The sequence below is a fragment of the Lathamus discolor genome, chromosome 16, assembly GCF_037157495.1.
Source record: "Lathamus discolor isolate bLatDis1 chromosome 16, bLatDis1.hap1, whole genome shotgun sequence".
NCBI lineage: Eukaryota > Metazoa > Chordata > Aves > Psittaciformes > Psittacidae > Lathamus > Lathamus discolor.
This window is the reverse complement of record NC_088899.1, coordinates 6,455,981-6,470,334: the sequence shown is the minus strand read 5'-3', so window position 1 is coordinate 6,470,334 and position 14,354 is coordinate 6,455,981. Positions and strand designations below refer to the sequence as shown.

At 48.3% G+C, this 14,354-nt stretch overlaps 1 protein-coding gene across 3 annotated transcripts in view; it reads left to right on the top strand.

The window, feature by feature from the left end:
- Positions 1 to 14,354, top strand: part of CAMTA1 (calmodulin binding transcription activator 1) — a 224,518-nt gene that overhangs the window by 108,697 nt on the left and 101,467 nt on the right. For 2 of the 3 annotated variants that reach the window (XM_065696626.1, XM_065696621.1), the window contains one exon: positions 2,581 to 2,652. The exons of the other annotated variant lie outside the window; for it this stretch is intronic. In XM_065696626.1, the coding sequence (XP_065552698.1) occupies positions 2,581 to 2,652 (72 nt within the window). The remainder of the gene's footprint in view (positions 1 to 2,580; positions 2,653 to 14,354) is intronic. 3 annotated transcript variants of the gene reach the window in all.

Genomic DNA, 14,354 nt, shown 5'->3' with positions numbered 1-14,354 from the left:
AGAAGTTTGATAATGCAAGGTGTGGACTGCGTTTCAGTGGAGGGGTGGGCAGCTGTAATGGCACAACTCCCCTTCCTCTGCTCTGCACGTGTGCAAGGCCAAGCACAGCCCTCCCCAAAAAGTGGCTGCGGGAGCTGATGCCGCAGCCCTGGACCACGCTGTAGCAACCATGGGCATCCCTGTCCTGCCATGGCAACGAGGATGGGAGCGATCCCATGGCCCAGGATCCGCATCCCCTGGGTTCCGTAGGGGATGGGCTGGTGCCTGATGCTGGTCCCAGTGCTGGTTCCTGCTCCCGTCTCAGCTCTGTTCTCAGAGCAGAGGTCAGGCTGCTGGAGTGGCGTTTCTCCTCAGACACCTCGGAACTGCCTTTTCTTTCCTCCTGGAGATTTGGTCAGCTTGAAAAAGAGAATCGTGAAAAATGTTCTCCCCTGTCCAGCCCATTAATTCCGGCTGCTCAGGACGGAATTAACCTTGGCAAGCCTTCCAGAGGAGAGAGTCATTCTAACCTTAAAAATCTGCTGATTAAAGCTGGTTTCAGGAATTCGATTTCACTTAATGCGTTGGCTGAGCGCCCAGCCTGGCATTAACATAGCCACAGACACACAGGCCTCCGCTGCTTCGCCCTCCCCACTAAAGACCCGAAAAAGAAACCCCAGTTAATGAAACCCCTTCTGCCTGTTCTGAGCAAGGATTCATTTAAAAGACTCCTTTAGCTAAAGGCATTCCACGTTCCCTGCTTCCCTGTCTCCTCAGGCCAGCCCGGCAGGTAATTCCCTTCTCCTAATGAAGTGCAGTGTGGTGTGGAGTGGCTGCCACTGGCTCTTGGTGAGGCAGAGGGACCATCACTGCCCTTGTTGGAGCTGAGGATGCACCCGCTCCTGTTAACCCACATGTGCCATGCTAGGAGATGTCATCTAACGGCGCTTAACTCATTAACCTTGAAAATCCTCCAAAACAGGGAGGCTCGGACTTCTGAGGTTTCTATTTATATCTTAAACATTTTTTAATGCCTTTTTATGTGAAAATTAATGTGGCTTTTATTGCTGCCATCACTCATTCCGTCCTTCCTCCAGAAGCTGGGTTTCCGGGGTCTCTTTCTCCCACTACAGTTCATTTCTCCACAGCACAGTCCACAGTGAAGAAAAATTCCCACTGTCTCTCCAAGGCCAGGGGGTTGCTTACACGTGGATCTCCTTCATCCCAGCTACCCGAGTTAGAACATCCAGCCCCAAAGCATCAACCCAGAACTGGGTTCTCGTGTCCTGATGGACATTCTGTGAGTCATTAGGAGGCTTTTTGTACCAGTTTGCAGAGATGTCGAGAACCAGTTCTGTGGAGGTGGGCTGCTTTTACGTAATTCATTATTGACACCTCTAGAATTATATGTGAGACAGATCTGGAGGTAGAGAGCAGCTTTCCTACCTACTGACTGCAGGGAGCTACCAGGAGCTCAGCACTAGTGCCTGCCATTACGTGTTTTAATCCTGGGGCAATGTCAGTCAAGCTCCCAGCAGCAAACTATGGGTTGCTGGTGTGTACTGATGTGCAGTGCACGAGATGCTGGGGATGTTTGTGGATGCTCCCTGCTGCTCCGGTGGCGTGCCCCAGACCAGTTTGCCCATCCTCGCTGGGAAGCTGGTCGGAGTGAGAGATGCCGCACCTTCCGATCCGCTTTCCATAGCGGGGACCAGCTCTGACTCAGCAGAACTGAACATTAAAGACCTTTAAATGCAGCCCCTGGTGCCATGCAGCCAGGAGTCACTGTCAGGGATTATCTTCAACAAACAGCGTCTGCTTTTCCCCAGGCTGAGTGCCGGGATTTAAGTGTTAAGCTTTTCTTTGGATTATTTTCTGCAGGTTTTTCCCCGCTCTGTTTTCCTCCCTGGTTTTGTGTGTGTGGATGTACCCTTGACACATTTAAAAACATTATTAATCTTTGTCATTTGTATTTTAAAAATAACTCCTTGATAGCAGCCAGCAGCCCTTAAATCCTTTTTAATTCAGGCTGACCTTGTGAGCACTGATCTGGGGAGGAGATGCTGCCATAGCGCCGTGTGCTCACCGACAAGTGCTGCTGCTTGACAACGCACCGGCGTCACTGGGCACTGAGCGTGGCCACCCCCATGGCACCAGTAAAGCCTTGATGCCACGTGTCACCGTTCACATCACTAGTGATGCTGTGGCGTGAAATACCTTGACAGGAGCTTCTTGAGTTTATAAACCCTAAGTTTTCAGTTTACATACCCTGGTGATGAGACGGAGATGGTTATGTTGGGTTTTAAAGGATAAAACCATGTTGAAGAGAAGATGCAAGTGCAGCCCAGGGAGCCACCCTGGGGAGGCTCATGGGTGGCTGAGCTATGGTGGACTGCTGGGAGGGTGATTCTGTAACCTGTAGTGATGCTCAAATAACTGCGGGGTGCCATAAGCTGCTGTCGTGTGTTCCCAGCCCTGGACCGACTTCAGAACAGCATCCTCTAATAGCAGATAACGCGCTGCCACTCTCGTCCCTGGTGCTGCCTCCTGGGTGATGGTTTCCTTTACTAACCCAACTTTCCTTCTCTTTTCTGTCCCTAGTGCTTGTACGGCTGCTACGTCCATTCCTCCATCATCCCCACGTTTCACAGAAGGTGCTACTGGCTTCTGCAGGTAGGATGACGACAAGTTCCTCTCTCCAGGGGTCACCCCGTCAAGGCTGTGTTTGCCTACTGGAGCCTGCACTTCCTTGTTTGTGGATTTTGTTTGGAAGGAATATGGATTTTGGTTGTTGTATATCTCTCTTCAGAGGTATGATATGTTTTCTGTAGCAGATGTGGAGCTGGTGAAAGGTCAAATGTTCCCTAAATAGAGTCAACTCAAGTGAGACTTTCTGAAGGCTTTCAGTTGTTTTTTCCTGTTCGAAAGCAAGGCAGGCGCGGGAGATCGGGAAGCAACTGCGGTACTGGCATGCGATGGTGCGAGAGAGAATCAGCCCCATGGCTGTGTCTGAATTTGGGCTGCGCCCTGTGGCCAGAGCTGCTTTCTGTCTCAGGGGAGTTTCTGAGGGTCACTCAGTGATTTTTCTTGGCAGCTGTGGGCACAGTGAAGCCGGGTTTGGGTAGGGCCCAGATCCCCCTCATGTCCATGGGCTGTGGTGGGTGAGCTTGGGCTCATGTGAGGGAATTTGCCTGGGGTGGGTATTCTCTGGGCCGATGCTCACCCCACCTCTGCAGAGCTGCTGACGTTATTGACTGGGTACAGTTGCTACAAAGTGGAAGCGATTTGTTTGGTTTTGTTAGAAAACAGCATTTGACACATATTGTAATGGCATTATTGTTTTAAAGATTAAACCCCTGCAGTCCTGAAAGCAAACAGGTCTGAGGAAAGTGACATCTGTTTCAAGAAGCAAATGGAAAATAATCCCTTCTCCCCCCCCCTGCCGTGGGTTTTGCAGTTGCTTCTGTATCAAAAAGATGCTGCTGCTCTTGTCACTGCTGCGTGAAAGACACACCATGACCCTCAGGGGATGGTGCCCACGCCATGGATGTAATCAAACAGAATGTGCACAAACTGTCGCTGTCCTCTGTGACGTTTACGTGTGTCTCAGCTCCTTTGTATCCTCTGTGTGTAGTTGCCATGTGGAAGTGAAGGGGAGGGTGCTTTGCACCTGTAGAAGTCATTAAATATCCATGGTTCAATGCATTGAGCTGAGCAGAACCTCTGAACTTCGGGCCCTGTTTGCTCAGGGCAGCAGACAGTGCTCGCATCATGGTTCAGAATCCTGTGCCAGTGCCATGGTGGATGCTGTGACACAGGAATTCAAAGGAAACTAAATTCCCACTGAGCACCCTGCAGCACCATAGGATCTCCTTATCTGTACTCTGAGGTCTGGCTTGTTCAGGTTCGGAGGCTGTGTGTTGATGTTCAGGCATCCTCTTTGCTCTGATAACTGCTTTGGGTTGGGATGGGCGGGTGGGAAGTACCTTTCTCATGAGGCTGTTTATAAAACACGATGCAGAATGTTTTGGATGTAGGATACTGGTATTGAGAACCAAGGACACAGTGTGCGTTTGCTGTGGGAGGAATGGGGGTCTGTGATTCGTGACAGCAACTCCCAGGCATAATGGGCATCCTTCAGTCATGCGCTCAAGGTTATGCAGCCGGAGAGAAAAGAGCTGGCCAGGAATAGATGATGCTTTTCTAACATCTGCACAATGTCTGTGTTCAGATCCACAGTGAATTTAGGGGGAGTGAGACCAGAAAGGGAGAGAGAGAAGGTACTTTGTGCATCTGCTTCACTCTTCTACTTCAACACCACCCAACAGATGACTTTGATACTCCAAAATGGATACAGAGAGGGCAGTGTCTAACATTAACCTCCAACATAATGTTGGGCTTTTTAGTTTACAGAGCAAATGGGTGATTTTCACTGGTTTGAGAGACATGTAGCACCTTCCTGGGGCACGGAGCGCTCTGCCTGCGGGTCTCTGGTCAATAGAAAGTAAATACAATTAGTCGGCGATGCCGCCTGTGTTTTATGGGATGATCTTCCTTCAAATCCTATTGTCAGGTTAGATATTGATTAAAAATCCCCATGCAGTTGTTCTTGATCTTTTCTGACTAGCGTTTGCAGCGTAAAGGCCAAGACTCAAACAAGCCACAGAGACTATCAGTCTCTCCCCTGCATTTATACCGTGCTACAGCCATTAATGCCATTACGCTGGTATCCAATTTCTTACTTAAACAACTTTGCGTTGTCATTTATGATTGACACAATGTGCCTTCTCCCTGCAGACTGCTCAAGAGGATAAGAAATGAAATCCAGTCAGCTTGAACTGTCTGTGGGCAAAGTGCAGTTTTCTGAGTGTCTCCTGTGAGAAGTTACCCTGCCCTGGGCAGAGACCATGGCATGGTGGCGGGTTTGCAGTGCAAGGCACCATACATGAGGTTGCCTCTTGTCCATTCTGATGGGGTTTTACGTTTTTGAGACATTTTGGATGTTCTTGATAATGGATTTTAAACGTTGCCTTTCCCCAGGCACCTTTAGTGTTTTTAATAGATGTTGTAAATGCTGAGCAAGCCTTGTAGTGTCTGCAGGAGGCAGTCCAGCCCTGGGCACTGGCATGGACCTCCTGGAACTGAGTGAAGGAACCATCGCTGGGGTGATGGGGTTTTCCTACATTGGGTTCTTATATTTTTCTTTCAATTTCCTGATACCCAGAAACAGACGATCATGCTCCGAGTGATAGGCAGAGGAGGAGATGGGGCTGAGGATGCGGATGACCTCTCCAAGGGGCACTGCGGAGGGCTCTTCAGTAGCACATCTTTCTTTTATTGCTTTGCATTACCTTTTAGCATCCTAAAAGCAGCAGCGCCTTGGCTGTTCACAGTCAGTCAAGCACAGAATGGTGCTGCTGAGGCCTTTTTATAGGTATGAGGGATGGCAGGTCCCCAAACTCCTGGAAAGGCTTCAGCACACATCATGCCACTGGGATGCTGGTTTGGCTGCCAGCAGGACACGCGTGTGCAAACACCCTGTGTGTATTTAGACCTTCACAATGGCACCAGATTTTCTGTCAATGAAAAAAGAGGAAGAAAAAGCCCCTGTTTGTACTCGTGATGACTAATGCAGGGAAAACGTGGAGTCTCAGATAGAGACAATTTTCAAACATTGGCACAGCTGAGTAGCACAGTGCAGTGTGTTCTTCTGCAGCGTGGTAATTGGCACCCCAGGCATTTAGAATTACTCTAGTGCCAGGCTTCAGGGCAGGCTGCTGCTTGCAGAGGTTACTGGGGGAGAGCTTCATCTTTACTAGTGATGTGTCTCTTGCTCTCTTCCACTCCTGCGCCCTGCAGCTGGAGACTGAGTCTGTTGGACAGGCACCGCTTTCCATGCTGACATTCTGATACCTTTTTGAGTGCTGGTGTTAAGGTGCTGTGGTTATGAGAAGTAACACATTAAAAAGGGCATTGCTTTTTTCTTACTGATAAAGTACATAAGCTGTGCTTTAGGATCATACTAAAAACTTCTTGTGAGTTTAGGCAGTAGCTGAATATTAGTTCTTCAGGAGTGGGACAGAGATTCTCATATCACTGTCTTTCCTGTGACTGTTTGCTTAAATATGGGAGCAATGTGCATTTTACACACTGAGGTTTCGTTCATGTTAATGCAGAAATCTGGTGTTAATTCTGTATATTTTGCCTCAAATTTTCCATTATGCCCTAAGCAAGAAGAAAACCTTCCCATTTCCTTTTGGCAGCGCACCGGCAGGCCAGCATTCCCTGTCTCATCACTTGTGCTGCATCAGCAGCATTTTCCTAGTCCCTGGCTGGAGGAGCAACAGCCAGCTTGAGGATTTTGGTCTTTTTCAACCCAAATTGGAAGCATTACAATCTCATCAAAATTCCTGAGACTTTTGCTTAGTAATGGGGTTTTATTTTTCATGTGGGTAAAATAGAAATGACTGGGCAATAAAGTACCGGGGATCGTGTGCTGGATGTGGGCACTCCAGTCCTGTGTTGTTGGGGAGCAAGGCGTCGGTTCGGCTCTCAGCGTAATGAACCTCTGCACATTTGCTAACGGGAATATAAACTGTTGCTGCTATGACAGCACGTTTTCCCAAAGTGAGCTTCAGCCTCTGTGATGAATGAAGTGTGCATTGGAATACAGCAGTGTGGTACAGGGTGCCTAATGGCACCAGCTTGGTTCAGCATCCTGAGCACACTGCTGTGATGACCCTCAGCATCACAGAGCAGATGGGCTGGGTGACCCTGAGACAGCAACTGACTGGTCCAAGGTCCAGGATCCTATCCAGGAGTGCTGGCACTTTGGGATCTATGGCCTTTAGCGCTATTTACCTCTGATGTATCTTCATGGCCAGTCTGTGCCCCCTTGGAGAGGCTCAGAGCTGCCACAGAAGAAGTGCTTCCGATACCCACTCTGGCCAGATGTCGACGGCAAAGCTCTGTTTAACAGCAGGGTGAACAGTGAAATAGGTTTAGAAGGTGCCTCATTGTGTAAAACTCAAGTTCTGTTTAGCCCAAGTGCCCCAGCACTTCATTTTAACTATCATCAGAGATAGCTTTAACGATAACAATTCATGTCTTGCTCTGCTGTACTCCAGTGTCTTAGCAAAATAAAGAAGAAGCAAAAGCTATGGCGCTGCAATGCTGGACGACCTCTGTGCTTTGCCTTCAGCATCAGAAACCTGAGAGGAACCCTTCCTCTTTGATGGGAGCCAGCTGCTGCGGCTCTGCTCTTCGTCATCTCCATCCCAGTCACTCCTGAGTCTCCCCGAGGCATCCGGGGCCACTGTCACTGCCAGCACTGGTGATGGGCACTGAGAGTCACTCGTGGTGACAGCCGCTCTCTTCTCCCCGCACTTGCTGCCTTTGCAATGTCTCCTGTTGAGGATGGAAATGCTGCTCACAGCTCGTCCCTCTGTCTCCGGCTCGTAGCTCGTGGATGTGCAGCTCCTCTTGGCCAAGATGCTCACCTGAAGGTGCTTGGCACATGGAACTCCTGGCCAAGGAGGATGGGCACAGCAGCACCCAGCCATGCCAGGGCTTCCAGAAGGGGAGCAGCCCCAGTGGTGGCACTTGGGTACAGGCAGTGGTTCGCCTGGGGGTGATCTCCGTGAATACGGTTTCCCACTTGTTTTCTTGTCCCCTGATTTGCATCCATTGAAACCCACCTCCAGTCTTACAGTCTTTTTTTAACACAGGCACAGAGAGGATCTGTTCCAATTGAAGGCTCTTTTTGCTTGATTTCTCCTCCTTCAGGTTGTACTTGCTCACTAATGTTAGCTTCCCACAGAGTGTTCACCTTCACTAAAACTAACTTCCATCTGGCCGTGCTCATCACAGCCTCTCTTGCTCCTGACAGTCTCCTTCCTAAGAACAAAACCAGCCTGTGCAGCGTGCTCCAAAACCACCCCGTTCAGCTTCACAGAGCATGTCCTGGGGAAGGACAAGGCGCTGGAGGGAGCAGCTTCCATAGGAGCCCTGCTTCCCAGAAGAGCCAGCGGCACGGCTGCGTTTAACATCCATCCCCTCGCTCAAGACCATGAAAATAAATCAGGATGTTGCTTTCCTGAAAAACGCTTTTTTATGACAAAAATCTGCAGTAGATAAAATTGAGCTTGTGACTCAGGCTGGGCCATGCCCCTTTTATCTGTCTGGATACCTTCAAAGCAGAGATGTGTTTTGACACCTGCGGGATGAGTAAGATGGGGCTGCGGAGAAAAGCAAGCAATAACCCTGTGCTGATGTTCCAGCCAAGGGGAGGCGGAGAGGATTACAAATGAACTGGTACGTCGGAGGCTGGAAACATTTGAGCAGGAGTGCTTTATCTTTTGTAATGTTTGTGTAAATTATTTATTAACACACTTGCTGCCTTTTCCTGAGGAATTGGATGGGAAAGCAGAACGGAGAGCCGGCGGATTATATGCCAGAAGAAAGACGCCAGTGATTAAAAAACAATTTCCAACCTTTTCAAGCACATAACTTTATTTTCAGAGCAGCTCTCTGCTATTTTTGTACAGCTCTCCACCATTTTAAAGAAAACCCCGGATTCGTTCCCTAGATATATGAGGAGACTGACGTTAATGCGAGCACACTGGAAAGCAGTCGGAGCGCTTTAGTTGTTGCTTAAATAATCTGTTGTCATTTAGAGGAGAGATGCATTTCCCCAACTGCTGTGGGACGTGCTGGGGTTGCTGATAGAAGGGAGGAATTACAGGGGCGATGTGAAACAGTCCAGGACATGGACTGTCACGGAAATGGGAAGCAGGTTCTGTGCTTGGGCTCTCGTGCACTTTACACCATCGCTGGGGAGCATTGACCTCCTCACAGTGGCACCCAGCAGTGACCCCACTGAAGCTGGATGGCTGTTGCTCAAGCATACACCCCTGTGTTCACCCAGGAGGACCCCAGACAGCAGGACCCTGCCTCCTGCTGTCCCGCTCCGTGTTGGAGCAGTGATGCCATCACTGAGAGATCCTGGTGCAGGGATCGCAGTCAGGCGACAGCGCAGCTCGACTGGAAATTAAATCAAACCACAGGCTCCAAGATACTTATTAATATGTTCTGTATATTGAGGATTAGGCTTTTTGTGACACTTAAATTGAATTCTAATGCTATTTTGAAATGTGTAATACGCTGAATTTACTTCACCTCAGGTTTGAGTTAATGGTTTATTAAATTATGCACCTTGCAGGAGCAGAGCTGTTTGCTGGTGTAGGACACTGAAGCTTGCAGTAGCAATGCAGCAGTTTTGCTGATCTCATCCACATCCTCCCTGGTCAATTATTAGGTCTGCAGGTGTCGATGAATGTATTATTCCTTCGGTTGAAGTTTCACCCTCTCCGGAGAGGCATAATTGGGGATTGGGTTGGAAATTCTGTAGTGAAGCAAATTGCAGTCTGAGTTTAGAGATTTGGAGTTCGTTTTGGCGTGGGCAGCGGGGGACGTGCAGCAGATGCTGCCAAGGCTCAAGTCTCTCCTTCTAACGCAGGGTATTTTTTGACTCTAATATGCAGCGTTCTGGCCTGCAGGGATCTGCCCCATTTGTGTTTTATCTGTTAAGGCACACTTTTGTAAGTGTTTCGGATAAATCACTTCCCAGGTGCCTGCAGTTCCGAGTGCTTCTCTTGCTGTCCTTCTGCCGGTGTGAACACCTCTCTTATTACCCCAGTTGCTTTTATTCTCAAAATCATCTTTTATTTCTGAAGGAATATCTGTCTATTCCCTTTCTATCGAATGGCTGCCTTCAGCTGGCACTGATGTCTTGTGTAGGCCCCCGGTTAATGACCGCTGATGCCTCCTGTGTCTTGCCCTGCATAAGGACCCACCCCGGTCACCTCCTGCAGCTGCCACCCTTACCACCGCATCCCTCTTGCCGGTCCATGACCATTCATTAGTTTAATGTATTAGTGGAGGGGCAAAAGCTGGAGGAGAAGGACCTAAATGGTTTTTCCCTCCTGAACAAGCGCCGTACCTCAGGGCATCATGTTCTGTGTCAAGGAAAAAGTGCAAGATTTTTCTTGTCATGCATTTGTTTCAGTTAAATGTCAGCCTCTTTGCATCTTCTCCTCATGCTGCTGCAAGACGTATGTCATCTGACAGCCTGCTAGCTCGCACTGGAGTTGTTAGCCATCAGCAGCAAAGAAAGCACAATTTAGATGGAGAAAATAGAGGTTGAGGTTTTTATCAGTTTAGTCTCTGTAAAATGGGATGGCCCCTTCCCTGGAAAGTGGATTTCCTGATAAGGTAACCAGCACAAAAGAAGTCTGTTGGATTGAGCATGTCTTCATATTATCCTCCTTTTACAAGCAAACACTGCAGAAGGCTCCTGAGGAATGCTGAAGGTATTTCTGATCTCCTTGCAGCAAGTGAAACCAGCGCAGATAGCGGCAGGGATGGGTGCTGTGAGCACAGCCCAAGTGATGGTTACTTTGCCCATGACACAGTGCCACATGTGGAGCACATTGCATATGTATTGCCTGCGCATAGTCCTTGGGACATGCAGGACAGTATTTGTGTTGGACAGGTATGTTTGACTGGCGTCACTAGTACTGGATTTGTTAGGAACAGCGGCTGTTAAATACTCTGACTGACCTCATGGAGCCACCTATAACAACCATCACAGACTAAAACCTGCAGAATAATACTTTCTGAAACACATCAGTCAAATTATGCTCATCCTGTGCTTCTGCATTTCACACATCTGTCCTGCTAGGAATCTGCATCACATGCAGGGTGTAAAACTTCCTAGGAAAAGGGATCTGCATAGAAAATAAATCCCCTTCTCAGCCTACAGTGAAGAGAATGGAGCTGCGGCATCAGTTTTGCTGTGAATGGGTTGAGCGAGGTGCAGAAATCAGCCCTGAACTCCTCCTGCAGTGCTTGGCACTTGCACAAATAGCTCGAGCCTCAAATGCTGTTATTTTTTTCAGGTTTATTGAACATTAAATCCATCACAAAAAATATGCAGAAAGAAAAATGAATGCAACATCTTTCAAGGTCACTTGTTTCCGTGGAGGCGATGTAACTGCGCGGGGCTTTCTGTACTAAAGCAGTGTCGGTGCAGGAAACCATCCATTTCATACCATCCACTCCAGATCCTGTAGCAGCCTTCCTTTTTCCATGGAAAAATACAGCAAATGTGTCCTGTAACCTGCTCCCTGAGCAGTGGGGCACTCGGCTCAACAGTAATTATACCTTATAGGGGATCTCATCTCCTGTCTGCCATTTATTGACCTCTTCTTCAGTGTCGTTTTCTGCTCAGGAGCCCAGGTAACTGGATATCCAGGGAGGAGCAGCCATAGGAGCGTTTAGGACGGTGTCAGAGACCCACTTGAGTTCCAGAAGGTCCTTGATTCTGGACCCATGTAATGTATGCATTATGCTGACAGATCTGGAAACCTTGGAGAAAGGAATTTTTCTCTGAGTGGGATAAGAAGTTACAACTGTGGATTCTGGGAAGCTGCTAAAAGAATTTCTCTCAAATAGCTTTTCTTTGTGTAATACCATTTTAGATCCTAGAGTCTTTCCAAGCTCAAAGTGACCCACAGTCTTGTTTGTACATTGTCCTTCCAGGGAGCTAAACCCTCATTTTGGGGTTTAGAATCAAATAAAGATGGGTGGAATCAAATATGAAGTCCAGTAAGGATTCAGGAATTAATGTGACTGGTGTAACTGGAGGGACACCTCTTGAGTTTGGGGAATGAAGCGGTGTCAGGTTCGGGGTTTAGCAGTGATCTGTGTGAATTAGCATCAGGAGAAAAGAGCATCAGTGGCTTTCAGGTGTCAGCTTCATCATAGCTTTACTACACGTGATACAGGCCTGGGCACCATCTTCAGGCATAGCAAAGGGTGGATAACGTGTGTCCCCCCTCCATGACCTTCGAGAGGAGCATCCCTCTCGCGGAGGCTTCCCGGGGGCTCAGATTTCCAGCCTGCTGGAAAGGGAAAGGAAGGAGAAGGTGTGGAAGTGTTTTGGCTTTTTCTTTTGAAGGGTATTTGCAGTGGAAACTCTACGTGAAATTTATGCCCCTCTCCTATGATTTTGACTGGTTTTAGTGCCCAAATTCTCAGTAGAAAATGTATTCAATAAAAATTTGATGTGGAACTATAGCTCAGCAGAATCTTTTTTAAGAAATCCAGCTCTGGGATATTTATTTTGTATCTGGTTTCAGTTTTAGTGCCTGTTCCTTCTGCAGATGCCCTCGTTAGCCTGCTAACAGTTTATGAAGAGCTCAGCCCCTCACATGCCTGGATCCCAGCATCCCGGCGAGCCCAGAACATTCCTGCAGTGTCTGAAGGTGAAGTCTGGGGGGAAGCAGAGCTTTCTGTTGGGTTCCTCTGCAGGCAAACCCATGCTTTTTGCTCATGAAGACACCCAAGGGTTTGGGGCTCTCTTGAGCAGGGGGGATAAGCCTGCAGCAGGTAAAACGTTACCACACCATGGGCAGTGATATGGGCAGCAAGAGCGCAGTGCGCTTGTCATACAGCAAGTCTACTGAGAAGTAGTTTTAGCAGGAAAAGTGCAGTAAATGTGGATTTATTCTCCTGTGGTGCTCAGCGTACGAAAGGAGACATTTAGAGGAAGTAGACAAGAAATCTGGGATGGCCACAATGGAAATTGCAGGATAAACCCAAGAGCTGTGAGCCCTCAAGAGTGTCGCATCTGCTGTGGAATAGCATTGGGAACAATTGGGATGATGCCATCATCTAGGAAGAGTTAATTCTGATATGTAGGGGAGAAGGGGGTTTTTTGCAGGCTTTGGAGCAAGTGCCGGCGATGAAGGACACCCCTGCTCACCTTGATTCCTGGCCACTGTGCCAGAAGTTTCCCATTTGCTTCCCACAATTGCAAGCGAGCATCGCTGTATTACACAGCCATTTGTCCAGTTCCCTCCTCCTGCTCCAGGCTGGGAGAGGCATCCCCATGCAGTGATGGCCAAAGAGGCCCAAAGTGACTCTCGAGACATAAATGCCAAGGTTTAAACCTCTGCTTTAGCCCTTCAGAGTCACCATAAAGATTTCTAACAGGTTTCTGGTCCAGCGTATTGCGACAAACCGGATCCTGAGCAGGGAGCTGCCCCGTGAATTACCGCCTCCTTTAACACAGAGCTGGAGGCTCAAGGCACCGAGAGCTTTCTCCTAAGCTTTAGTGATGAACTTGTGTTCTGCTGTGAGTAAACAATCTGCTTTGCCACTTCTTTTCAATCTAAACAGGAGTACGCTGAAGCCCTCTTGCAAAAACCATCTCGTGTCAACCAGACCGGAGGCTTTGGGTTGTGTTTCTCTCGTCTTCCTATTTTTCTCTTTACTTCCAGTGTTCTCATATCAAATACTCACTCGGAAAAATACTGCCCGGAGGCATGGGAAATGGCACATGGCTCTATGAAATATCCCCCTGTCCTAGGATACACCGTGTTTTCATTTGGTGACAGGCCAGGATTCAGTGCACAGCCGGAATGTTGTGGCATCCTATTTGATTTTTGCCTCGTTGGATGGACGAGACGCTGTAGCTCACGGACAACACGACCATTTTTCCTCGTGGTTTCCCCTTTCTCTAGATTACTGTCTGTACGTTTCAAAATGGAACAGGATTCCTCCGCGCTTTATAAATTAGGGCCGTATTACAGCAGCACCCAGCAGTGCTGCTGTATTTCACACGGTGTCAGGGTTTCTATTATAAACCTTATTTTTCAGAGGTTTATAGCTCAGCCATAAAAATTCACTGGATGCTGAGGCTCGGGATGTTACAGCGGCATCTCAGCCGTGCAGAGGATGTGTTTGCAAGGGGGTTTATAAGCAAAGCAAAACGGGCTTTGTGTTACATTTATACATAGAGGTCTGTATAATTATGTTAAAATCGGCGTAAGTTTATCCTGGCTGTGATTTCAAAGTTAATTGCATGGAAGTTAGGAAATGCCCCGGTTTTGGCAGGTTTATTTCTGTCTGTTTGCCAGACAGGATGCTGGCTGAGGAGTAACAGGCTGGGGGGTCATTAAACACCATCCTGGATTGCTTGTGCCCAGGGAGCGTCTGCATCCCGGCTGGCATTGGGAAGGGCCGTGTCATCAGAAGCTGACAGTCACTGTTTGCTTACTTGGAGTGGTCAGCTGGTGGCACTGTTAATCATAATGGCCGTGCTTACTTGCCGAGGGGTATCTGGCTTATACCATAATGATTGTCCATAAATTCCCACTCACACTACAAAAAAAGAAACCCTGAAAAGGGATTTGTGACTCAGGCTGTACCTCCAATAATTAGCTACAAGGGCATGCAGTGGTAGGCCCAGGGGAATGGCTTGAACCTGCCCGAGGGGAGACTGAGCTGAGCTCTTAGGCAGAAGCTCTTCC